The following is a 27,096-nucleotide window of genomic DNA, read 5'->3' as shown; positions in this document are numbered from 1 at the left end:
GATGTTACAGGAAAAAATATTATGGCCTTTGTTCCACTTGTTTCTCCTTTTACATAATAAATTAGATTAAAGAATGTTTATAAAAATATATATATTTATAGTCAGTTTTTATTTCATTCATATGCATTTCATTGCAATTGAATTCTTTTATTTAATGAATGTTTATTACTCTGAAAAAGACATTAAAACTTCTACAGAGCCAGGGGATAAGAACTAATGAAATTTACAACTATGCTATTTTATGAACTTTTAGTAAGAATTACAGACAAGTAGATATTCTTTTTGTATATTTCCTTTGGTTTAGTGTGGTTGGTTGGTTGTTTTTAATGCATAATTGGCATTCATATAAAATTGAAGAGTTTTTTTGTTTACCAGGAGGCTACATAAGAAGAAATGCCAAACACAAATGTGAAATGTTCAAGGAATAAATAATCACCACATATCCTTCTTTTGATTTCATTTTATACATTGGGTAGAATTGGTACTTGTGGTTATTTTGCACTACTGAAAGTTATATGTGATCTTTCTTTTTTTCCTCCCTAGAAACTTTATACAGTATGTGATGTGGCTCTGTGTGTTATAAATAGTAAAAGTGCTTTGTGCAATGCAGATTCACCAAAGGATCCAGTCCTTCCGATGAAATTTTTTACACAACCTGAAAAGGTAATTTTCTTCCCCTTGTTTTTCCACCACACTAAACTGATTTAAATTTCACTTACCATCAACCCTAGTGGCAAATTTTGGATTATCTTGACTACAGAGTAAAAAATATCCTTGTGAATTTATCAAGGAATGGGAAATTGTCTTCTGAAGTCCTAACAGTATCATTCTCACATTACGAAGTAGGAGAATACAAATCAAGCTTGGTGCTGGTATTCTTCTGTGAGCTGTTGCTTCTGGATATTTCTAGTATGTAAGAGGAATTTTCAGATTTCTTAAATTATTTTAATAAAACAGTATTTTTGCAGACAAATAAAATGTTTGGTACAGTGTAAATATATATACATCTATATATGAAATAAAATGTTAGAATTAATGGAATTGGTCTTGGCAATTAATAGAACTGGATTCTAATCAACTAACTTCTAACTTGAAGGACTTGAGACAAGTTTACTTTTCTAAGCCTCAATTTCTTCATCTCTAAAATGCAGATGATAATACCTATGAACAATTACTAATATAATATCTAGGTTTATAAGAGTTTGTCACATAGTAAGCATACAATAAATGGTATTAATAATTAATACACAGCACGTTTATTCAGCTAAAGCAAATTAAGTTTTCTGTGTAAGTAAATTTTCCAGCTAACTAAAGCTCTTTATGTTTTTCCAGCTAATTTGGATTTAAAAACTTTATTTTAAAAAGTTATCTTTCAGGGGGCCAGCCCAGTGGCATAGTGGTTAAGTGCCTGCGCTCCGCTGCGGCAGCCCAGGGTTTGGATCCCGGGCCCGCACCTACGCACAGCTTGTCAAGCCATGCTGTGGTGGTATCTCATGTAGAGTGGAGGAAGATGGGCACGGATGTTAGCCCAGGGCCAGTCTTCCTCAGCAAAAAGAGGAGAATTGGCGACAGATGTTAGCTCAGGGCTAATCTTCCTCACAAAAAAATAAAAAGTTGTCTTTCGGACCAGCCCTGGTAGCCTAGTGGTTAAGTTCAGCATGCTCTGCTTCAGCAGCTGGGGTTCAGTTCCTGGGTGTGGATCTACACCATTTGTCAGTGGCCATCTGGCAATGGCCCACATACAAAATAGAGGAAGATTGGCAACAGATGTTAGCTCAGGGTGAATCTTCCTCAACAACAACAACAACAAAAGTCTTATTTATTTCCTGCTTTAAGGTGGCATTTTGAAGTTTAACTTTCCTGTGCTTTGTTTAAAAAATAGAATCCTTTGGGCCGGCCCCGTGGCTTAGTGGTTAAGTGAGCGCGCTCCGCTGCTGGCGACCCGGGTTCGGATCCCGGGCTCGCACTGACGCGCTGCTTCTCCAGCCATGCTGAGGCCGCGTCCCACATACAGCAACTAGAAGGATGTGCAGCTGTGACACGCAACTATCTACTGGGGCTTTGGGAGGAAAAAATAAATAAATAAAATCTTTAAACTTAACCTTAAAAAAAAAAAAAAAAAATAGAATCCTTAAATATTTTTAACTGGGAAAAATATGGCATTTAAAATTTTTTTATGCATTTTCAAACATGAAGATATGCTTCAGAGAATACCCCCCTTAGAGTATTTTATGGAAGAACATCCCAGGAAATGGAGCTTCCTAGTTTGAATGCCATACTTTGACACAAATTTTAATCATATTTTCTTCTTTTTTGTGAGGAAGATCAGCCCTGAGCTAACATCCATGCTAATCCTCCTCTTCTTGCTGAGGAAGACCAGCTCTGAGCGAACATCTATTGCCAATCCGCCTCCTTTTTTCCCCTAAAGCCCCAGTAGATAGTTGTATGTCATAGTTGCACATCCTTCTAGTTACTGTATGTGGGACGCAGCCGCAGCATGGCCAGAGAAGCCGTGCGTCAGTGCGCGCCCGGGATCCGAACCCGCGCCGCCAGTAGCGGAGCATGCGCACTTAACCGCTAAGCCACGGGGCCAGCCCTAATCATATTTTCTTTAAAGATTTAGTATTCAGCATTTACTGTGCCTGGTTGTTGATAAGAGGATTGCAAAGTTATTTGCCCTCTAATTGAATTTACTGGTCTTTATAAATATTCCTAAGTGAGCTCTTGAATTTAAATTTACTTTATTATTGACCCAGCACTGTCATGACTAGAAACATACCCAAATGGAATCTTCATACAATAGTGATCCCATCATAAAGAATTAAATTGCTCTTTGTTGCTACACCTAATTTTAATTGGTTTTTGTTTTGATATCTGAAACTTAGTGTTTTTAGCCTTCTTAATAACTTAGGTTTTTTTCTGTTTTCAATGAGCATCTTTCCTCATTTCCTTTTCTCTGATATGTTGCTTTTAATCTGGTATAAATTCAAACACTAGGCATATTAAGATTAAGCCCAGGCTTTGTAACATTTATTTTAGCTGCCTAAAAGGCTTTGTGCAAAATAATAATAATAATAATAATACAGCTTTGCCTAGAACACATGCTAGAAGTGTCATTTCTTTACAGACTCATTTAAGCCCTCTCTTCTCTCCTATGACACTAGTGTTAAGGTAAACTTAATAAAAGAAAAAATAAAAATTTTAAGTGAGTTTACTTAAAAATTGATGAACTTTTTTATTGTAGTAAATAATTTTGCTTCTGTGACACCATTTGTGTGCTATTTCCGGGATATTTAACAGTCATCAAAAGATCAAATTTGAACTCCTCTTAAGTTTTATGTAGATATAACTTTCAAAAAAGTACCATAAATGTCCACATTCAGTTTAATTCATTTATTAACTGGTTACTATCACTGCTGCCAAGGAACATTATAATTCACTTTATGGTATTTTGATGGTGTATTTACCTTTATAATTTGAATGGTGTATTTACCTTTATGATTTGGACAGTCTACTTATGGTTCTGAGAAACAAAAGAAATTTAAATTTTTAAATCTGAATTAAAATGACAGATTTTTTTTTCAGTGAGGATAATTTTCTTGAGATTCAGTGTGGAGTTCTTTTAGTGAATATTAAGTGCCTAATATAGGCATAGTATCATTTTGGATGCTTTGGGAGCCCAAAAGAAGTAGATTTTATAATAGAGTGGGGAAGAAGATAGTTCAGTGAATAAACTGGAGACTATTTGCCCTGAACCGTTTTAAAAAATAGGAATGTGTTTTATTTAAAATGTGATTGAAGTAATTTATCTCTGACATTTGTCTAAATCTTATATGCCATTGATTTAATTTTAAAGCTAGACTTATGGTATGGTTCATTAAATGTGCTTTGATTATTCGATGAATTTATATGTAAGCACAAATGTAATTTTTATTGTAAGGCACAATGCCTGAAGAGTTTTATTTGGACAATAAAAATACACATGTTCACTTTGATTTTTTTTTTTTTTATAGGACTTCTGTAACGACAAGAGTTATATTTCAGAAGAGACAAGAGTACTTCTGTTAACAGGAAAGGTATTATGTACTAGATAATTTGAGAATCTTTATATCATGTTTATATTACTTTTGCCATTCCTAGAAATAACTTTTAAATGTCCCCCAGATTTTATAGTTCTTGATTCTTAGGGATCATGTTGCAGATTATAACATCTAAAGCAATTTGTTCTCTCAGGCTTTTTTTTTTTTTTTTCTGTGAACCACTCTTTTGAATTATGACCATATGTTCTCATCAGTACTGATTGGCTTCAAGTTATTTAGAATCCACAAAGCAGATTTTTCTGAAAAATGGTATAATAAATTTAGATGTGTAAGATAAAGAATTTTAAAGTATTAATGAGTTAGACAATTTATATTCTAGAAACTGGAAATGATACCTAAAAAAGCAGAAGGAAATTTAATTTTTGATAAACATTGTCTAAACTATTACTGTATACATTCAGTAGTTTATTTGTAAGACATTTTATGATGTCTTATTTATTATGTATTTCACTGTGTTTTAGGGGCACTTTTTATTTTGATTGAGCAATGAGGAATAATTAAAGATTGCCTAGTTATTATTAAGTAGAAGTGATGCTTATGACTTGTATTCAGGCAAACACAATTTTACAGAATTATCATTTCTGATAAATTTAGGATTTAACTTTCCAAAGTAATGATTCCTTGGCTTAGGCTAAACAATATCTCTTACATGTGTCTAAATTTATGTGTATTCCTTTGAGTAAGGTATAAAATAACATGTGTATGTGTGATTTTTAGCCAAAACCCGCTGGAGTACTAGGTGCAGTAAACAAACCTTTATCAGCAACCGGAAGGAAACCATATGTTAGAAGCACTGGAGCTGAGCCTGGAAGCAATCTTAATGTCAATTCAGAGCTGAACCCTTCAACCGGAAATCGATCAAGGCAATTGTTTTTGTTACTATCACTCACTACTTGGTTCATCTTTTAATTTTTTCCTGAAGCACTGTGTCACAAAAATGAACTTTAGGAAACGTTTGGTACAAAACAATAGTGCTGAATTTTAGTAGAATTAATGATGAAAATTGAGATTGTACTATACATTTTGAAACCATTTAGCATTCTAAGTGTATAGAAAACTTAAATGGAAAAAAATGTAAGAATTTATACTACATTATAACTAATTTACATGGGAGTGTGTAATATATGTATGTATATGTGAAAATTTAACACTTCAGAAAACTATGAAAATATAACTTTTTTTTTAATTTTATTTATTTATTTTTCCCCCAAAGCCCCAGCAGATAGTTGTATGTCAGAAAATATAACTTTTAAATTGAATTTATGTGCTTTTTAATTTTTAACTCAATCAAATTAGTATAGTATGAGTTGAATAAAGGTAATGTTGTTAAAGCATTTTCCACTTATAAAAATATTCCATGTTTAACATGTGAAGTGTTTACGATCTTAGCTACTACGTAAAAATTTCCACCTGACCCTGCTCTTATCAACACTAAATATTGAGGCTTTTAAAGGTTTTATTCTTGGGGCGGGCCCTGTGGCCTAGTGGTGAAGTGGTTTGGTTCCTGGGCGCAGACCTACACCACTTGTCAGCAGCCATGCTGTGGCGGTGACCCACATACAAAATAGAGGAAGATTGGCACAGATGTTAGCTCAGGGTGAATCTTCCTCAAGCAAAAAGAGGAAGATTGGCAACAGATGTTAGTTCAGGGCAAATCTTCCTCAGCACAAAAAAAAATCTTATTCTTACTCATTAAATTTTAAGAATAAATTCAACTAGTGGTGTTTTCAACACATTTTTAGCAGTACAACCCTGAAATGTAAAATAAATTAATGTGAAACATCTGTGGTTTACAGAGATGGTGGGGCACAAACACCTCTCCTGTGGCCTCTTCTTACAGCCCCCTTCCTTTGAAACGTTAAGAACATAGACTGGAGACAACTGTACTATACTCTCATCTATCGTTGTATTTTTGTCTTGTTTTAGAATTTCCCACCCTCAAGAGATAGGCTTAAAATAGTTGTGTTATTTTGTTTCTTGGCAACTCATCTTTCTGTCAGGTGGTTTTAAGCAGTCATCTGTGTTACATTAGTCAGGTTAAATGGAAATCAATAACATGATATAATAGAGCAATAGTCTATAACCACAGAAGATCTGACTCTTGCTAACGTTGCTTCACTTGGCCAGGCTTCTAAACTAGCCTCAGCCTTTCTTTACTTATTGGTATAGTGAGAGCAGACTTTTCTATTCATGTGGTGAAATAAAGAAGTTTTGGTTGATTTTTCTTCAGCAGGGAACAGAGTTCAGAGGCAGCAGAAACTGGAGTTAGTGAAAATGAAGAGAACCCTGTGAGAATTATTTCTGTCACACCTGTAAAGAATATTGACCCAGTAAAGAATAAGGTAAATTTTAAAATTTAGCAAGTGGATTTCTCTCATGGAGATTGTTATTACAATTTCATGTTAGGGTTAAGAAACTCACAGTCAACATGTTAATGTGTACTACCTATTATACATATGTGTACCACCCCTTGCTAAACTGTACTTCCACTCTCCAAAAATGATTCTGCCTACGTTCACTCACTTCATTTTACAAGAGTTTATGTGGTCATCCATAATAGTATCCTTCTCCCACACTACTCCCAACACATTGAAAGAATAGGAATTGAGAGTTTTTGAGATCTTACTTTGAAAAGTTCAGTGACTCCTGCCAGAGGTCAGCACTCTATTTTGTTTCTATTATATTTTTAAAAGTTAAACTTATGAGATAACCTTTTAAAATGTTTGAGTTTTTGTTTAATAGCTGCATTCTTTGTTGTTGATCTTCTAACTATGACACCCAATTTTCTTAACAATCGTTTGGCAGGGTAGAAAGAAGTATAACATTGGTAGGAGCATCAGACAGACGTGGGTCTGAATCCTGGCTCTGCTGTTCACTGGCTGTGTGTTTACTTGGGTAGATTGCTTGACTTCTCTAAGCTTCCATTCAACTGTAGATTGAAAATGATAACCTACCTCAGTAGCAGTGGCATGAAGATACTATTATTTCTTTTCCTACAGAATCATTTTCAACTTATCCTTTTATTGCCCATCATATATTTACTGTATTCATCAAATGTTTTAGGAATTACCCTCAGTTACATAAAATATAGACATTATACAGTTATTCCACAGTTAGCTGAACTTTTCCTATCCAAACTTATCTGAACCTAAACTGAATAGATAAGGATATATTCTTAGATCAGTCTCTCACTATCCAAACTCTTGCTGTTTGCTATCTGAACTCTTCAGTGTGTCAGTAGATTCCGATAACAGGGAATCTCTCACTGTCAAACTCTTAGAATTCAGAAACCAATAGATTTGAATATTGTGGGATCCTTGTATAGAATTAAACAGTCTTGATGTAAAATGCATATTGCCGCAGACATTCAGTTAAACATACTTGTAATACGGATTAAGAGCTGGTACAGGGGGCTGGCCCAGTGGCGTAGCAGTTAAGTTGGTGCACTCCGCTTCAATGATCCAGGATTCGCAGGTTCCAGTCCCAGGCGTGGACCGACGCACTGCTTGTCAAGCCATGCTGTGGCGGGGTCCCATATAAAGTAGAGGAAGATGGGCACAGATTTTAGCCCAGGGCCAATCTTCCTCAGCAAAAAAGAGGAGGATTGGTGGCAGATGTTAGCTCAGGGCTAGTCTTCCTCACCCAAAAAAAAAAAGAGATGGTATAGAGATATAAATGTTTATCTAGTACAAACAGATATCTATATAACCTTTCCAGCCTCTACTATAAAATTCTGTATAAGTTAAACATTTAAATTCTAATTTCTGAGAGGCCAAAATGTTAGTTTCTGATTGATCCATATTATATTGTTCCAGACCCTCATTTTAACTTTTTTCACACTTCTGAAGACTGGTTTAACAACTCTGCTGTAGCCTGAAGAGACGGGTTGTATTTTGGCAAAAGCCCGATAGCTTCCCAGTCAGGTCTCCCATAAGTTGATATGGTCATTTCGTTCCAGGATCTGGTTCTCAGTCTTGTAGGCTAAAACTATCTTGTTAGTATACTAAAAGAAGGTAAAGATCTAAGGGAGTGTTTCTTGCTAACCAGTTTCTCAAAGAGATTGATGCATAAACCAATTTATTAGTTATGTATATAAAAATTATTCAGCAAACTGGATATACATTTTACAAATCAGCACATTCTCTCCTATTAAAAGAAGAACCAAGATATATACATCCCGTAGATTCAGGCAAATGATACTGCCAATGTGGTTCTTTAGGAGTCTTATTTTTGTTTGTACCTGTAGCTGTCCAACTGATTTCCTCTTCATTTGACTTTTACATGAGTTCTTTATACATATGCACAGGTATATAATGTTCATAAATGTGTAAATATGATCATGTGCATGATTTTTAATGCAGTCTTTTTCATTTTAAACAGCCTAATCTGTATGTGTTCATTTTTTCCTCTACAGTCTTATCACTTTCACGTGTATACACATAAATACTTTCTTCTCCCTTTTTTGCCACTACAAACAATGTTGCATTAAATATTCTTTATAGATTTTATTTCTATGGGCTAAGTTCCTAGTAGTGAAATTGCTGGGTCAAAGGGTAAATGTATTACAGATTTTAGGTATTTCCGTATTGCTTTCTTGAAAAATTGGAACACTTGACATTTCTACCAGCAGCGTATGTGAGTACTTTTTACTCTACATACCCACCAACGATAGGGTTTTTAGGTCCTTTGAAATTTTTTCAGTCTCAAGTATCAAAATTAATGCCCCACTATTGTTTTAATTTGTATTTCTCTGACTACCAGAATTTTTGTTGACCACTTGGATGCGTTCTTCTGTGAATTGCCAGTTCATATTTGCCTAATTTGAAATGATCTTTTTTTTTTTGTCTAACTCCATTTCTGGTGCTGTACTAGTTTTACCTCTTGTTAACATTCTTGCTCCATTCCAATCCAATCACCATATAGCAGCCAATTTGATCTTTTTAAAACGTAATTTGGGGGGCCAACCTGGTGGCGTAGTGGTTAACTTCACATACTCCTCTTCAGCGGCCCAGGGTTCATGGATTCAGATCCTGGGCGTGGACCTACACCACTCATCAAGCCATGCTGTGGCAGCAACCCACATACAAAATGAAGAAGACTGGCACAGATGTTAGCTCGGGGACCATCTTCCTCACCAAAAAAATATATATAATTTGGATTAAGTTTGTCCTCTATTTAAAGTCCTTCACTGACTTTCATTTTGTTCACTTAGAATAAAATCAGATTTCTTAACATGTCCTATAAGGCATTCACGATCTGGCCCATGCCTGCTTCTCCTGCGTTATCTTATACCATTCTCCTATCACTCCTTATGGAGCAAGTTCCTTAAATCTTGCAAGCTCTTTCCCTCTCAGGTACTTGATGCTGCCTCTTTCCTCTGTCTAGAATGCTTCACTTTTCATGTGATAGGTCCTGCTTTGATATTGTTTAAATAATATTCCCCAAAAGAACCAATTGGAAATTGATGCTTCCTCTGATTTTTTTCAGAATGCCGTGTTCTTTAATATCTTAGCAGTGATGGTAATTTGTACGTAAATGTTTGTTTACTTTTTAAAAATTAGTCACCTACATACTAAGCTACATAAGGACAAGAACAATTTCAGTTTTGTTCTCGAATCTGTGCCCAGCAGCCTCTATACCTACTAGGCATTCAGTTAAATGAATGATTCCTACTTCAGGTTTAATAATACTTGTGCGTTTTATTGACCCATCTTGTTTTGCTTGGGAATCACCATCTTTCCCCAGGGTGACTTTGTATCTCTTTTCTCTGATCCATTTTGTATTGTTTTACAGTTTAATTCTTGTGGACCACCTTACTCTTGTTCCTTTATTATGTATTATCCATTCTCTTAAAATGAGGATTAACATTAAAGTAAACCTTAAAATGAAACACTGATTTGAAAAGTAGATTTTCTCACTTATATTTACTACTTTCATGAGTTTTTGTTTAAGTAGATTTTCTTGAAACATGAAGATTTATAATTTTTTCCCCAGTCATTCTGAAAAGATTTTCTGAGGGAAATGAAAATTAATTAATTAATTGAAGAGGTATAGTCTAATTTTTTGGATGATGATAGTCATCCTTTCTTTCCCTTTAATCAATTAAAATTTTATCAGTTAAAATTATAATTGCTTCCTAAATATCATTCCTATAAAGATCACTTTCATTCTGAAACTTTTTACAAATTTTACAAATTTGTAAATACTCCCTGTGCACTTTTTACAAATATTTTTACAAATTTTACAAATTTGTTTTTTACAAATACTCTTTTTTTCTGATCTATCCTCCCCGTTTGTTTTTTCTTTTTTTCAGTTATTTTATTGAAGTCATACTGGTTTATAACATGTAATTTCAGGTGTACATTATTATTTATCAGTTTCTGCATAGACTGCATTGTGCTCACCACCAATAGTCTAATTTTTATTCATCACCATATGTATGTGCCCCTTTACCCCTTTCGCCCAACCCCCTTCTCCTCTGGTAACCACTAATCTGTTCACTTTATCCATGTGTGTGTTTATCTTCCACATATGAGTGAAATCCTACGGTGTTTGTCTTTCTCATTTGGCTTATTTCGCTTAACATACTACCCTCAAGGTCCATCCATTTTGTCAAAAATGGCCGGATTTCATCGTTTCTTATGGCTGAGTAGTATTCCATTGTGTATATATACCACATCCTCTTTATCTCTTCATCCCTTGGTGGGCACTTAGGTTGCTTCCAAGTCTTGGCTATTGTGCATAATGCTGCAGTGAACATAGGGGTGCATTTATCTTTATGCATTCATGTTTTCATGTTCTTTGAATAAATACCCAGCAGTGGAATAGGTGGATCATATGGTAGTTCTATTCTTAATTTTTCAAGGAATCTCCATACTGTTTTCCATAGTGGCTGCACCAGTTTGCACTCCCACCAGCAGTGTATGTGAGTTCCTGTCTCTCCACATCCTCTCCAACACTTGTTTCCCATCTTGTTAATTATAGCCATTCTCATGGGAGTGAGGTGATATCTCATTGTAGTTTTGCTTTTATTTCCCTGATAATTAGTGATGTTGAACATCTTTTCATATGCCTGTTGACCATCTATATATCTTCTTTGGAAAAATGTTTGTTCATATCCTCTGCCCATTTTTTGATTGGGTTTGTTTTTTTGTTGTTGAGGTGTATAAATTCTTTATATATTTTGGAGATTAACCCTGTGTCGGATATATGATTTGCAAATATTTTCTCCCAGTTGTTGGGTTGTTTTTTTGTTTTGTTCATGATTTCTTTTGCCTTGCAGAAGCTCTTTAGTCTGATGTAGTCTCATTTGTTTATTTTTTCTTTTGTTTCCCATGCCTGAGTAGACAGGTATTCAAAAAGATGCTAAGACTAATATCAAAGAGTGTACTGCCTATATTTTCTTCTAGGAGTTTTATGGTTTCAGGTCTTACATTCAAGTCTTTAATCCATTTTGAGTTAATTTTTGTGTATGGTGTACGATAATGGTCTACTTTCATTTTTTTGCATGTGGCTGTCCAGTTTTCCCAGCACCATTTATTGAAGAGACTTTCCTTTCACCATTGTATGTTCTTAGCTCCTTTGTTGAAGATTAGCTGTCCATAGATGTGTGGTTTTATTTCTGGGCTTTCAGTTCTGTTCCATTGATTCTTGTGTCTGTTTTTGTGCCAGTGCCGTGCTGTTTTGATTACTATAGCTTTGTAATATATTTTGAAGTCAGGGATTGTGATGCCTCCAGCTTTGTTCTTTTTTCTCAGGATTGCTTTTGCTATTTGGGGTCTTTTGTTGTTCCATATAAATTTTAGGATTCTTTGTTCTATTTCTGTGAAGAAGGTCATTGGGCTTCTGATTGAGAGTGCATTGAATCTGTAGATTGCTTTAGGTAATATGGATATCTGGTCTAGTTTTTCATTTAAGTCCACTATTTCATTGTTGGCTCTCTGTCTATATGATGTAGGTGGGGTGTTGAGGTCCCCTACTATCATTGTATTGCTGTTAATTTCTCCCTTTAGATCTGTTAATAGTTGCTTTATATGCTTTGGTGCTCCTGTGTTAGGAGCATATATATTCATAAGTGTTATGTCATCTTGGTGGACTGTCCCTTTTATCATTATATACTGCCCCTCTTTGTCTCTCACTGCCTTTTTTATCTTGAAGTCTGCTTTGTCTGCCAAAAGTATGGCAACACCTGTTTTCTTTTGCTTGCTATTTCCTTGGAGTATTGTCTTCCATCCCTTCACACTGAGCCTGTGTTTGTCTTTAGAGCTGAGGTGTGTTTCCTGGAGGCAGCGTATTGTTGGGTCTTGTTTTTTAATCCATCCAGCCACTCTCTGTCTTTTGATTGGAGGATTTAATCCATTTACATTTAGAGTGATTATTGATATATGAGGGCTTAATACTGCCATTTTACCTCTTGTTTTCTGGTTGTTCTATATTTCCCTTGTTTCTATTCCCTTGTATTTCTGACTGCCATTTCAGTTTTGTGGTTTTCTCAGTTTTCTTTTTAATTATGATTTGTGGCTCTGCTCTGACTTTTTGTTTAGTGGTTACTATGAGGTTTGTATAAAAGATCTCATAGATGAGATAGTCCATTTTCTGATAGCCTCTGATCTCCTATAGCCTAAGCAGGTTCCATTCCTTTCCTCTTCCCCATCTAAGTTATTGTTGTCACAAATTATTGTTTTGTGTTGTGAGTTTGTGATTAAAATGAAATGTGTTGTGAGTTTGTGATTAAAATGAAATATTTATAGTTATTTTTGATGCTTTCCTTCCCTTTATCTTTTATGTTATAATTGTTTGCTAACCTGTTCTGATAGCTGCAATTTTCTGATTTTTTTCTGTCTGTTTATCTCCTTGCTTAAGGCTTTGTAAACCTTTGCCTTCTTGTTTCAGGTATGAGGGCATCCTTCATCATTTCTTGTAAGGGAGATCTAGTGGCAATGAACTCCGTCAGTTTTTGTTTATCTGGGAAAGTTTTTATTTTTCCATCGTATCTGAAGGATAGTTTTGCTGGATAGAGTATTCTTGGCTGAGTTTTTGTCTTTCAGTATTTTGAATATATCATTTCAATCCTTCCTAGACTGTAAGGTACCTGCTGAGAAATCCACTGAAAGCCTGATAGGGGTTCCTTTGTAGATTATTCTCCCTTGCCTTGCTGCCCTTAGTATTTTTTGTCATTGCCTCTTGCCAGTTTTACTATTATATTCCTTGGAGCAGGTCTTTTTGCATTGATGTAATTAGGAGTTCTATTGGCTTCTTATACTTGTAAGTCCAGTTCCTTCCCTAGGGTTGGGAAGTTCTTAGCTATTATTTCTTTGAACAAGCTCTCTGCTCCTTTCTTCCCCTCTTCTCCTTCTGGAATACCTATAATCCTTATGTTGCATTTCCTAATTGAATCAGATATTTCTCGAAGAATTTCTTCATTTTTTTTAAGTCTTAGTTCTCTCTCCTCCTCCACCTGAAGCATTTCTTTGTATCTGTCCTCTAACTTACTAATTCTGTCCTCCATAACATCAGCTCTGTTTTTTTAAGGTTTCTAGATTGTGTTTTATCTCATTGATTGTGTTGTTCATCTGCAGAATTTGTTTGGTTTTTTTTTTTTTTTAGAGTTTCAGTCTCTGGTGAAGAATTCCTTCTGCTGATTAATTTTATTCTTGAGTTCATTGACCTGTCTTTCTGAGTTTTCTTGTACCTTGTTGAGTTCCTTTATGACAACTATTTTGAATTCTCTGTCATTTAGATTATAAATTTCTGTGACTTCAGAATTGATTTCTGGAGACTTATCATTTCTTTCTGCTCTGGAGTGTTAATGTAGTTCTTCATGGTGTTTGATGAAGTGATCCTTTGCCAGCACATAGTGGTAGTATCCAGTCACAGATTCCACCTGCCACCCCTGGGGGATGTTGGGGGCAGGAGCTGTGTTTTCTGAACCCGCCATGTTTGCTGGAGGTTGTGCCAATAGGGCTCATCTGCGTTCGCCCACTGGCCGTGCTTGCTTGATGGGTCACACACACACACACGCACTCACAGGCACTCTGGTGTAGATCCACTGCCTTGGCCAGGGACCGGCCGAGCTGGTGTACTAGGCAGGGGTGAGGGGGTGGCTTTCTTTTGCGCATGCACGGGCCCACTCTGCATTCACAGGCAGTTCACCTGGACTGCTGCGCTTGGTGGGGGTGCCCATACAGTGGCTGAGCCATGCCACTCAGTGTGGAGTGTTCCCGTGGGCCGGGTTGCCACTCTGAATGCAAAAGCATTCACGTGTAGGCCTGCCTGCTCTCCACCTCCTCTTACAGTAGCGCACTAGCTTCCGTGTGAGGACCTGCAACCTAGATTGCTGCCACTGGGGTTGGTGGGGGGGATCCATTCACCCCCTTCCACTGCTTCCGGGGAATCCTGTACCCCCACCTTCAGATGTATGGCTGCGTGGATCTCTCAGACATCCTACTGTGCTTTGTAGGGAATCCTCTGTTGGTTAATGAATGTCCATTTGGTTGTACCTTAGCAGGGGAGAGACTAAGGGAACAGCTCACTCTGCCATGATGCTGACATCACTATTCCTACTGCCTGTGCCTTTTAATAAGCATTTATTGAGTACATTATATATGCCAAGCACTATGGTAGGTACCCTGCTCAGTTCCTACCCTCAAGGAGTAAACATTCTTAATGGGACGTAAGCAGTTAACTAGAAGCCCTGAAATCCCAACTCCTTTAAAATACTTTCAGAATACTTCTTTCTAGTACAAATCATTGATATTTAAGGAATTTGTGTTTATAGAATTGTTTTGTGCTCTTTCAGGAGATTAATTCTGATCAGGCTACCCAGGGCAACATCAGCAGTGACCGAGGAAAGAAAAGAACAGTAACAGCAGCTGGTGCAGAGAATATCCAACAAAAAACAGATGAGAAAGTAGATGAATCAGGACCACCTGCTCCTTCAAAACCCAGGAGAGGACGTCGACCCAAGTCTGAATCTCAGGGCAATGCAACCAAAAATGATGATATAAATAAACCTCTTAGCAAGGGAAGAAAGAGAGCCCTGGTTGGTCAGGAAAGCCCTGGGGGTTTGGAAGCAGGTAATGCCAAAGCACCCAAACTGCAAGACATAGCCAAAAAGGCAGCACCAGCAGAGAGACAAATTGACTTACAAAGGTAATGTACACCATTCTTCCTGAGCTTTGAATTTAGACATTTTATTTTATTCTTAGTATGTGCCAAACACCCAGGCTTTTGGGAGTCAAAACTGCCCTTGGTTTTCCTGAGTGGGTTATAATGTCCTTTGTATTTAGCTCATAATCTCCAGGACACCAATTTGAAGAGAGATCTCCTTTTTTCTTTGGTTAATTTTTAATTTAGGATATGGTATTTTGCTATTTCTATTTCTTAGTGAGGACAATGTTATCTTTTGCTTGATGTCCTTCACATAGTTGCATGGGATTTACTTAATATAAAAGGTTACCTTTTGAATACAAAGGTCCCAGAATGGAGAGGATGGAAGTCATGACACACAAACCAGTATACCCTGTTCTTTAATTCCTCTTGTTACAGTTAATTTTAATATAAGTCAGCAACTTACCTCTCCCCCACCCTCCCCAATGAAATAACCTCACAGCCGCTCATCTTTATCATTCTTGGGCTGGGATTTCAGATTTTCCGCACTGTAACAGTGGTGCCCCAGTTGGAGATCTAGAAGTTGGCTCCGTCCAAACTTGGCCTACAATTAGAACTTAGCCCTACCTGCCTTCTTTTTCCCTTACATACCTATACCTAACTCATCTTCCCCTGAATTAGACTGTAAGTATCTGAGTTCCTTCTAGGAAAGAGCCAGCTTTGATCCTCTCAGGATACCCCCACCACCCTCCTTCAGTATTTTTATAACGTACAGTGTTGCTGAAGCATGTGTGTTTGTAAGTACATTTTTTAAATTACCATTTATGAAATTCTAAAGTTTGAGGCTATTAAATTTTCTTATATTTTAAATGTCTCTGGGTACCTTTTACAACCTCTCATGGCAGCAGATTCAGGCCCAAACCTGATCTAAGTAATGGTTGTTTCTCCTACTCACTTCTAGTTTTATTGACTAATAAGTGTAGTAATGAAAGCCAATATTGGGGACAAATTTATTACTTTTCTCTTCAAACCTGGACCTTTGACATGAAAGAGTATTTTCAACCTGGGCCTCCTGTTCTTCATCAGTAAGACAGTATGATAATACCTTCTTTAAAGGATTATTCTTAGAATTAAATGGATCAATAAATATAAAGCACTTAACAAAGTGCCTTGCACAGAATATATGCTCAATAATTGTTATATGCTCAGATCATTGTTTTGAATTTTCATTGTTTTACCCCTTAATACACTTTTCAGTTATACAAAAGTTCAGCAGTTTCCTTAGAAATTTCCAGAATTCTCTAAAGGGTTTCTACAATTCTATTCTAGCCATTCCTTACCTGTACAAAATAGTACCAATCATCACACAGGCCACCTGAGCCACCTAACCTTACCTCTTATTAGCTGTCCTTTTGCCATCTAACCAAAATGTCCAGGTACGTACTTGGACCCTGACAATGTTTTCAGTAGCAACCAGATTTTGTCTCTGAGTTAGGGCATTGTAAAACCCATTGCTTTACTTGTAGCTACATCATATGCCTAAACATCACTAAACAAACGGAAAAAAATGGCTTATATGCCAGAGACTGGTTTTGATTAAAAATGTCATTGGGCCTTCTTTAAAATCTTAAAATATCTCTTTTAAGAGTGAAAAAGTGCCTTAGAAGTCTTAAGAGTACCAGTTAGTAGATCAGTGGGCAGTACGGTATCCGAAGTTCAGAATTCTGTGATAATTTTATATTCTCAGTGAAGGTAGATGGTTAAATTAGATGTTCATGATAACATTGTACTGTGTTGATTCACTAGAATAGAATAGATCAAACTTCTGATTGAATGGTTGATTACTAATTCATGATTAACAAAACAAAGAAGTACATTCTAAAGCTTTCTCCCAGGCTTCCTTTTGTCTTTTCCATTCTTTCCTAAAGCTAATATATGACTCTGCCCTTAAATTCTAGCATTGTGACTTAGGCTTGGAATCCTGATGAACTTATTCAGTGAAACCTAACTTACTACAAAAACGCTGTATTGCTCATGATATCCTCTTGCATAGAATTGAATGCATTGTAGGCACATCTGTGTTGCTCCTTGTACTTTTCATTCGTTCTTTTAACAAATCTTTAACTGATTAGAGTGCCAGGCATTGTGCTGGGTGTTGGGAATACAAAAGTATCCAAAATGGATAGGTTCTTGCCCTCAAAGAGTATACTTCCCCAGTTTGTTGAGGCCAGAAGAGAGCAGAAAACTTTCACTTTAGGTCTGTTGATTGATACAGTAACAATATAAGAATTATTTTTAAAATTTCTACATAAAACAGAATGGAATTCTGACACGTGCTACAACATGCATGAACTTTAAGACATTTTGCTAAGTGAAATAAGTCAGATCCAAAATGGCAAATACTGTGTGATTCTACTTATATGAGGCACCTAGAGTAGTCAGATTCATAGAGACAGAACATAGAATGGTGGTTGCCAGGGCAGGGAGAGGAGGGAATAGGCATTAGTGTTTAATGGGTACAGAGTTTCAGTTTGGGAAGATGAAAATGTTCTAGAGATGAGTGGTGGTAACTGCACAACAGTGTGAATGTACTTAATGCCACTGAACTGTGTACTTAAAAATGGTTAAAATGGTAAATTTTAAGTTGTATATATTTTATTACAATTTTTAAAGTTGCTACATAAGAATAATAATAGCTAACATTAATATAGTGCTTATTATGAGCCAGGCTCAATTCTAAGCTCTTTGTTAACCTATTAAATCCTTAAAACATCTGTCATTATCACCACCTTACAAAGAGGAGGAAACCCAGGCATAGAGAGTTCATGTAGCCCTTGGTCCCTTTGCTTCATTAAATAGTGGAGCCAGGATTAAACCCTGGCAATGTCACTCCAGAGTTTGTAACCACCATACTCTATTGTACTTTCAAGGTAAAATTATGTCTGAATTCTACAGGCACTACATGCACACAAAAGTGGTATAACAGAGGATGCTTTAAAAATACTTACTTGCATATTGTAAATAGCTAATGTAGTTCATATATATAATAGTTTCCATAAAGTGGAATATATTTGCATACAGTTAATTTTTATAACTATTACGTAAAAAGCTGGTTTATTTAAAATAGTCACAGGTTAAACCAAACAGACCAACTGTAGTCTTCTTTTTAGCATCTTTCAGAGTACATGCAAACAAAAGCCCCTCCCTGCATTTTAGCATCAGAGAGGAAAAAACCAAGAGAGAGATCAGATGTTCTTGAAAGTGGCAAGCAAAGTAAATGAAGCACCTAGCACTAAGAACTTGGTCATACTGTGGTGAAAATTAGGTAGAATGATGTGTGGAAGATGTTTGGCGTGGTGCTTGGCATATGTATTAGTGGAAATAATAGTGATACTAGGGAAAGGTTGTTGAACGTATATTTGCCTTGCCAACAATTATTATGAAGCAAGTATAACCCTGTGTTAGAGATGAGGCGATTAGACCTGAAAAGATTACTTTCTCAGGTCACCTGGCCAGTAATACACAGAGCAGGGCTTCGAATCCAGGTGCATCCCTTGTACTGCTAACAGTGGTAGCTGCAGTTAACATTTCTCCTCTAACTTAAGCAGTATTTTAAAACATTTTCAAACTATGAACATTCAGAATTCTATTATTTGTTTGTTTTTTCTCTTAATGTGTAAAAGGAGATGTTTTAATGTGTAGTTACCACCAAAAGATAGAATAGACAGACACACTAAAACTAAAGTTCCTTGTTTGTCACTCAGCTAATGTTTTAACTATCCCTCAACTTGAGGAGAAAACGTTGAATGTTGAAAATTCTGAAGGTGCCAGCTTTATTTTTATTTCATGTGGAACTGTAGCTTCCACCTCCTACAGGATTCTAAACAAACTTTTCATTAACTGCAAGTATTACCTGTGATTGGTTTGATCTCCCACCTGTATTTTCCTGAGATCTGGTGAGGATCGGATACACGTTAAAGTCACAGGATTGAACAATTCTGAATATAGAGCTAATATCACTCTTTGAATCATCCTGTTAAGATTACCATTACAGGGCCGGCCCCGTGGCTTGGTGGTTAAGTGCACGCGCTCTGCTGCTGGCGGCCTGGGTTTGGATCCCGGGCGCTCACCGACGCACCGCTTCTCCGGCCATGCTGAGGCCACATCCCACATACAGCAACTAGAAGGATGTGCAACTATGACATACAACTATCTACTGGGGCTTTGGGGAGAAAAAGGGAAAGAAAAAAGGAGGAGGACTGGCAATAGATGTTAGCTCAGAGCCAGTCTTCCTCGGCAAAAAGAGGAGGATTAGCATGGATGTTAGCTCAGGGCTGATCTTCCTCACAAAAAAAGAAAAAGAAAAGATTACCATTACAGTTTCAACTAGCGAACTAGTAAAAGAAGAAATAGGGTTGCCAAACCTGAGAGCCATCAGACACCACATCTGTGAGCTAAGGATGAACCCAGAGTGATAGAATCAGTTCACCTATTGCCCTGGCAACTCAAAGCATAGCCTGGGTACCTTGCCTTGTGGAGTCAGATCTGAATTGCTGCACTAAAGTAGTTTACCCCTGGATTTTAAGTTTGAATGCAAGACTTTGATAAATAAGGCCCAGCACCCTGGTTCTTCTCTATGGCCCTGCTGTCTAGCTCCAGATCTCACTTCGTCTTGTCCTTTGACCTTGCATTATTCTTCACACCTTTCACATCTTAATTTCTCAATTCCCAGATGGTCAGTTCCTGCTCTGGTCACAACTGTCTCCACAGTAACATCTGAAAAGAGCCTCCTCCTGACATTATGCTAATCTTTACTCCATGTATTCTGTTGGTCTTAGTACAGGATCTCCTTAAGGTAGCCAGTCTACACCTTATGCTAGCATCACCTCTGGAAAACTCAACCAATTTTATTACTTAGTATTTATATTATTATCATATTTTGTATGATTTATTTACATTTCATTATTAATTAATGAAAACCATTTTCTTTAATAGATGTTCTATTCCCCCCCTCCCCCAAAGCCCCAGTAGATAGTTGTATGTCATAGCTGCACATCCTTCTAGTTGCTGTATGTGGGACTCGGCCTCAGGATGGACGGAGAAGTGGTGCCTCGGTGTGCGCCCGGGATCCGAACCCGGGCCACCAGCAGCGGAGCGCGCACACTTAACTGCTAAGCCACGGGGCTGGCCCTGAAACCCATTTTTGAGGCCCAAATATATGCCAACCACAGTCTAGATGCTTTATATTTATTACCTCTTTTAATTCTTGAGCCCTCTTAGGTAGGACTCTTGATAAATGGTAGCCTTTAAAGCCATTTTAATACCACAACCATCGCTTATAATGTGCGGCAAGTGCTAACCCCTTTAGAATTCCTCTTATTGACAACATTAGGTAAATAATAATTAGATTTAGTATGATTCCTACTTACATAATTTATTTGCTAATTTAAGGGTGGATACTTTATTCCACCAAAACATGGATAGTATGTACAAATTTACTGGCATAGATTTTACTTCTTAATCTGGGAGTTGATGCTGAGCGTTTTAACTTGTAAACTTAATTGTAAAATTGTTAGATGCCTTTGTGTTTTTGCAGTATAAGTATTCCTTCAGCTGTTTACTGTGTGTGTGTGTGTGTGTGATCCAATAAATGTTCCTGTTGATATTTTGAGCTGCATTTGAAATTGTTACTTTTGAGAAAATTCCTTGAGTTCCCCCTCTACATTTATAAAAATCAGCCATTTGTATACTAAGGTCAGAAAACAGTATATGAACAACTGGACAATTAATGTTAGCTTTCTGAGTTCGGGGTAAAAGGTTGATCATTATTTCAGTTGTTAAGTTCACTTGTTTTTCCTTTATGTTTTTGAGCTATTATCCAAATGGCAAACAATTCCAAACATTTTACCTTGAAAATGTACTTTTATAGGTCTGCTGATCCTTGAGTATGTTTTGCTTACACTTAAGGTCAACTTCTTCTGCGAAAAAGAGATTATCATAAACATCAGTGGAGAAACAGTCCTTAAACTTGGGACTTATTTAAAGAAATTATCTATAGGATAATAGACTATAGTTTTCCCGTCTTTGGATTAATATGTTTTGCTTAGCATGCTTAGTATTGTGAGAATGTTAAGAATCTTGAAATTTCTATTTTTTTAAGCAAAGAATTTCCTGATTTCCTGTGCTTATTTGTATATTGAGAAAGTTTCCTCACATCACATGGGTTCATATCTTAAAGTAACCCCTAAGTGTGTATCCTCATGTGTTAAACAACCGTATATTAGTTTGATGTGAATATTCTTTCAGTAACAAGTGAATTTTTATGAAAATAATATGAAATTTTTCAGAAGCCAAGTGCTCGGAAGTGATGGCGATTCACTTTGGGACATAGAATCAAGTCCAGGAAATTCTTCCAGTGATCTGGATCGTTTAAAAGTCTGTGAGAGCAGCCAGGAAGATACTGAGGACTCAGAGCTAGTAAAGGGAAGCATCCTGAAGGTGCAGCAGGCAGCTTGTAGAGGATTCTTTGATATCATATTATTAAATGTTTTGTATATTATAACAAGCTAATTTAATTGTCTCTGTAAGAATCTTAATCACCTAGCTTTTTTTTAGCGTTGTTATCTTTATGAAATGTATATGTAGTGTTGGGGTTTGGGAATATAAGTAAACGAGTCCCTTATCTTTCTCTACCAAGTTTGGAATTGTTGAGAAGGAGAGACAGTCTTAATATTGATATGGCTGATTAAAAATATGGAGGAATACTAATGCCTTGCCCCTAAATTGAACAACCGCAGGCCCACCAGAATGCACCTTTTGGGGGCAAAAGAGAACAAATCTAGAAGAAGCCAAGCACAGCATACTCAGTTTCTGCCTGACCCCACCCATGAAGGAGTGGTTCTTCCCACTCCCTCATGCTTCCAGAGGTCAGAATTTCCCTCCCTACCAGGGAAATGGGACCAGTGGGGGATTCCTCTAACCTCTTAACAGAATTAATCTAAATTTTCCTCCTTGTTTGTTTAGTGTACTAAAATGTATTTGTTTACCCAGTTCAGGAGTCATAACTTATTTTGCTGCTTATAGATTTATTTTGCCATAGTGTCCAGTAATTTTTCTTCTATAATATCATTTTAGAAGTATTAATAAAGATTACAATTATTTCAAGTAAATAGCTTTTATTGTTTTATTGTTGGAAGCAAATCAGGCATTGGGTAGCAGCACTTAATGGTTGAAAATAAAAACATCTTCATTAGTATTTTGTTTTTATATACTTTAAGGAAAGATTCCTTAAACCAAGTAAAATCTCAGGTGAAAAATGAAAAAAAATATTTTCAGATTTTAGATAATAACTAGAGAAATGAAATAATTCTGGTTTGGCTTATTTTCCTGTTTACATCTTTTCTAACTTTGCTTTCTTCTATTCCTATCCCCAAGGTAAAAAGAAAACTCATTTGCAAAGGGAGAAAATGAAGGCCATACAGAAGCAGGCTCCAGCTTCTGTAAAAACTTGGATTCAAAAGGTCCCTGAACAGAAATGAAGTTAACTTCAGAACACACACTTTCTGCCTTGAAAACTGAAAGAAACTATTACTTCCTTTTCACATGACCACAAGTCCTTTGATGGAAATGTACAGCAGAAACTCTTGAGAGAGTTGCTAAAAGCAACTCTATTCTACCCTCCCCGCCCCAGACTTTTCTTATGAAAAGTCAATAATTAAGCAAATTGCTTAACACTTGGTTCCAGTTCCTGCATATCTGGAGTTTAAAGGCATAATACACCATTAATTTCCATGCTGCAGTTTTTATTTTAAAGAAAGTAACAAGATGTCCTTACACTGACACTGAAAATTCATCAATTTTAGAGCCAGGAATTCCCGTTGTTACACAAGGAAAAAATAGAAATCTACTGAATTAATTTTTTAGAAGAAAAGAGATCAGATTAAATATTTCTTTGTTTTTCCTTTTGGAAACTTTTATGTATAATTCTTTCTGCCTGCCTACTTTTCTGCAAAAATGAGATGTACAGATTTCAGTTTCCTGCTATGAAAAGTGATGTGGTGGCAATTTTATAAATGTTGCTTTCTGATTTTTATCAGAGTGAGAAAATAATTAAAATTATTATTGATTTCATATCACTTCATATTTTGATTTCCCCTCCATTTTAGTTTAATATAATTTGCAATAAATGTACATATTGTTTGTTTCATAAAGCATATCACTTTAAAATGGTTTTTACTTCTGTGATTATGTTGGAATATTTGGAATTTTAAAGGAGTAAAGACTGTCCAGCATTTGGTTTTATAATGTTTGTCACCAGATTTTTATTATTGATGTAAAAAAACAGTCAATTTTTTTAAGTAGTTGGACTTTGGCAGCTCTGTAAGGAAAGTTGGAGGTGTTTAGAATTGCTATCAGTTTCAGCATTGTGCTATTGGGAAATAAGTGTTTTGCTTTTGTCTGCCGGTCTGGGCTCAGTTTTTATGTTTATTTTAGAAGACAACTGTTGCATCGATATATTGTTTCTTGGCATTGTTCAGCATAGGTAATGTGTGCACTTTTTGTGTACACATAATCATATTTAAGTTTTTTGCATAAAATAAATGCTTCTAGATGTCATATGGTAGTCTTTTAATCTTTTTATCATATTTTGTGAATGTTTTTTTATGTGAAAGGGCTAATGTCATAAACAACATGATTACAGTCAACTCTCCATTATCTATATAAAATAGTGACTATGCCTCAGGTTTTTAATTTTGCAGTAATCATAAACTTAAAATAATGAAGTCATACTGCAGGAGCTAATTCAGGAGGAACTTGGATTTGTCCTTTCTCATGCTCAGAGTTACAGCCTGCCCCCATTTTCCACTTTAGGCTCTTTCCCCAAAGCCCTAGCTGAATGTTCTCACTCAGTTTCCTAACGTATACCTAGCCTGGGTTAGAGGACATAAACAACATTTGCATTATAACTTGGTCTTGATAGGCTGTAGTCTACATGGGATGTAAAACAAACGGTAAATGTGAGCTGTGTCAAGAAAGGATGATTATGTTAAATGTGAAAATTTGTTGGTAGTAAATGTCACTTATGTTCTCATAGATAATCAAGAGTTGGCTGTATATTGACTGAGTGAAAGATGAGTAATTCTTTTAAATATGCATATACACACATTTAAGTATCAGATGATGGTTAGGGAACAATGGATACCAGTGATAGAAAACAATATCTTTTGAAAGGGCATAAAAAGCCCTACTCTTCCGTATTGCCTCTTCATAACCCTTTAGAAGGAAAGTATAAAAAAAATTGCCTCCAACATGCTGAAAAAGAATAACTATGCATAAGCATCAGAGAAGTCCCTCAAGCAATCAGTGGGCATGTTCTATTTAGAAAGATTTTTAAAGTTCTCTTAGCATCAGACAACTTGACTCTTAAGGGCACCAATTAGTCACCAATAAAAAGCACACCGGTAGGGAACTTCTTTCTCTCTTAACTCCTTTTGATTAATTACTCAGCATCACAGCTGATAGATGACCTAGTGTTAAGTCATATTTAACATTATGTAGCAGAACCATTTGCATCAGTTTATGGCTGCTTAGATTTTTGCAGGAGAGGACTTAGCTGAAAGGATCTGGTCTGCATACACACGTAAATGGCCCACTCATGATTTTGTAAGGTGAAGCAAGTGTCTGGTACTAAGGGAAGGGAGAGTAGGATGATAAAAAGATGGAGCTGATGGGGAGGGACTTGTTTAAGGGAAATTTTTCAGTTTTCCTTTGAAAAAGGAAAAAGTAAAATCCCTTAGGAATTTGGTATTCACATCTCAGAGAAATACAACACAAAGTGCAGACTTATATTTGAGAATTAATGTTAACCCTTTGTGTCTAGTTTGAAGCTTCTTGTATTTGTCTAAAACTACAAGCCAGAATTTTGTATCTCCTTTGATAAAAAGTGTGTATAATGTAAAGTAGTTTTGCATATTGTGCTGCACATGGGCTGAATTTTTAAAAATTTTTTAAAGACTTGAAGCAGAACCTTGTAATTTGTGTAAATGACAAGTGTAAAATCCTACCATAAAATGCTAAAAATATGCATTGTTTCAAATAAAACCAAGAAATGCAGCATTATATAGTAGTGTGGAGCCCTGAATATTCCTGTACCCTCTGGTATGTCAAGCTGATAAAATGTCTTTGCTTATTTTGTGTTTAGATTCTGGAGTCTGCATATCCTTATAGAAATCAAATGACACCTTCAAACTTCCTAGCTACGTACTCTGATCTGGCTTACAGTGACTGAGGGAGAACATAATAGATGATAAATTCTGATGGACATTTGGGAAACTTGAGAAGTTGCTTTTAAACCTAAGAACTCAAAAGTGGCCTTTCATTTACACTATTTATGATACATGTTTATCGCAAATTTCGGACATGCATATTAGTTTAAAAACTAGGTCGTGGAGGGCAGGCAGATTACATAAATGTATCTAGAATAAGGCGTGGACAGAAAGAAGAGAAGCCGTTATGCCTGGTTCTGTGTTTTACCCTCAATGGGATTATCATTCCACACCTTGATACTTGTATTGTCGAGACTTTTCTGTCTTCACTATTCACATGGATAAACTGTCAGTAGAAACCACTGGAGACCAACAAGTCTCCAGCAATCTTGACAACAGCTTTGTAGCCTGCCTAGATAATATTGATGGCATTGCCTACAAGCAGTTAAAAGTTTCCTACAAGCCAGCAACAGTGTAGAACAATGGAAATGAGCGTACATAATCACACACCTCCTCGGCCTGGAAACCAGAGCTCCAATTTTTCACTCCAATAAGAGTCATAGCCTTCATTTCATTTTGTGTCTTATTTCAAAGTCCAACAGAAACATGTACAAGGTCCGATTTCTAAGGAACCTGGGCCAGACTAGTGATCAGAACTTCAGTTTTGGGGGCAGTTCTCAACATTTATCAATACTGATTGCTAACTTAAGGCACTTTCCTCCCGCCGTTCTCTAGTTTAGTCCTGTTCTCTAGCAAAGACCATGCATTCTGAATAAAATCCATTCCTTTTAGGAAACAGCACTGTATCTGCTCTTCCAAGAGAAACTTGAAAAGCAATCAACTGGAGGTCAGTTATACGTATAAGGAGCACCACAGTGCAAGGTCCAGATCTGTGGAAGCCAATAAAAAGGGTAATGGTAATGATTTTCTTCATTACAGGTATTTATTTAATCTGTACAAACTAGGCACAATGCCAGGGGCTGACATTTAAAACACTACGGTTGGTGCCTTAGAAGGACTCACAATATAAAGCAAATAGCACAACACAGGCAGATGTGACTGTTCAAGATGATACATTAAGTCTGGAATTCAGAGCCCTGACAGATGCTGTAGAAGGAGGAAATCCCTGCATTTTCTATATAGAGAAGTGCAATTCTGAGACCTGTAATGAGATGTAGGTCCCTAAAGAAGTGACTGGGCTGAGCAAGCTGCTGCCTCGGGATGAGCTGGCCCTGATGTAGGATGCTGCTCGCCAGGTTGGGGGCCCCCTGGGCAGAGGTGACCATAGAGGTGGACAAGCTGGCTGGGGAAGGACCAGAAGACTGCTGCTTCAGCAGTAGCAACGCTGCTTGAGCACGTCCCATGTGCGAAGCATTGCTCTTTTCGCAGACCGGAACACCTGGTCCCAGCCCCCAACCTTGCTCGTCTGTGGCCCTGAGTGCACCCCTATCCTAAGCACAAATTCAGGTGTGTTGATAATTCCTGTGGCTTCTTTGGACAAACTTTGTGTACCTCTAGGGACTTGATGGGCTTCTCAAGAAGCAAGTTTTGGTGGGGACCCAGGTAGCATCCCCTTGAAGCACCCATTTTAGTTTTGTTCTGAGCCTTTTTAAGAAGAGAGA

General features: G+C 36.7%; 1 protein-coding gene across 5 annotated transcripts in view; it reads left to right on the top strand.

The window, feature by feature from the left end:
- The window catches only part of PDS5A (PDS5 cohesin associated factor A), a 161,844-nt gene extending 138,019 nt beyond the window's left edge, over window positions 1-23,825 (top strand). Inside the window, exons 28-34 of one of the 5 annotated variants that reach the window (XM_087434212.1) lie at window positions 544-663; window positions 4,014-4,076; window positions 4,818-4,963; window positions 6,334-6,442; window positions 14,899-15,251; window positions 21,557-21,707; window positions 22,644-23,825. In XM_087434212.1, the coding sequence (XP_087290338.1) occupies window positions 544-663; window positions 4,014-4,076; window positions 4,818-4,963; window positions 6,334-6,442; window positions 14,899-15,251; window positions 21,557-21,707; window positions 22,644-22,679 (978 nt within the window). In that variant the 3' untranslated portion in view covers window positions 22,680-23,825. Of the gene's footprint in view, window positions 1-543; window positions 664-4,013; window positions 4,077-4,817; window positions 4,964-6,330; window positions 6,443-14,898; window positions 15,256-21,556; window positions 21,708-22,643 lie in introns of those variants that run through there. The other 4 variants (XM_087434211.1, XM_014786828.2, XM_087434214.1 and 1 more) reach the window with 4 other exon arrangements.
- The last annotated feature ends 3,271 nt before the right edge of the window (window positions 23,826-27,096 follow it).

The sequence above is a fragment of the Ceratotherium simum genome, chromosome 8 (assembly GCF_057802395.1).
Source record: "Ceratotherium simum simum isolate JZ-2026a chromosome 8, ASM5780239v1, whole genome shotgun sequence".
In the NCBI taxonomy this organism is placed as follows: domain Eukaryota; kingdom Metazoa; phylum Chordata; class Mammalia; order Perissodactyla; family Rhinocerotidae; genus Ceratotherium; species Ceratotherium simum.
Note: the sequence above shows the minus strand (reverse complement) of the source record. Positions and strands in the feature narration are given on the sequence as shown.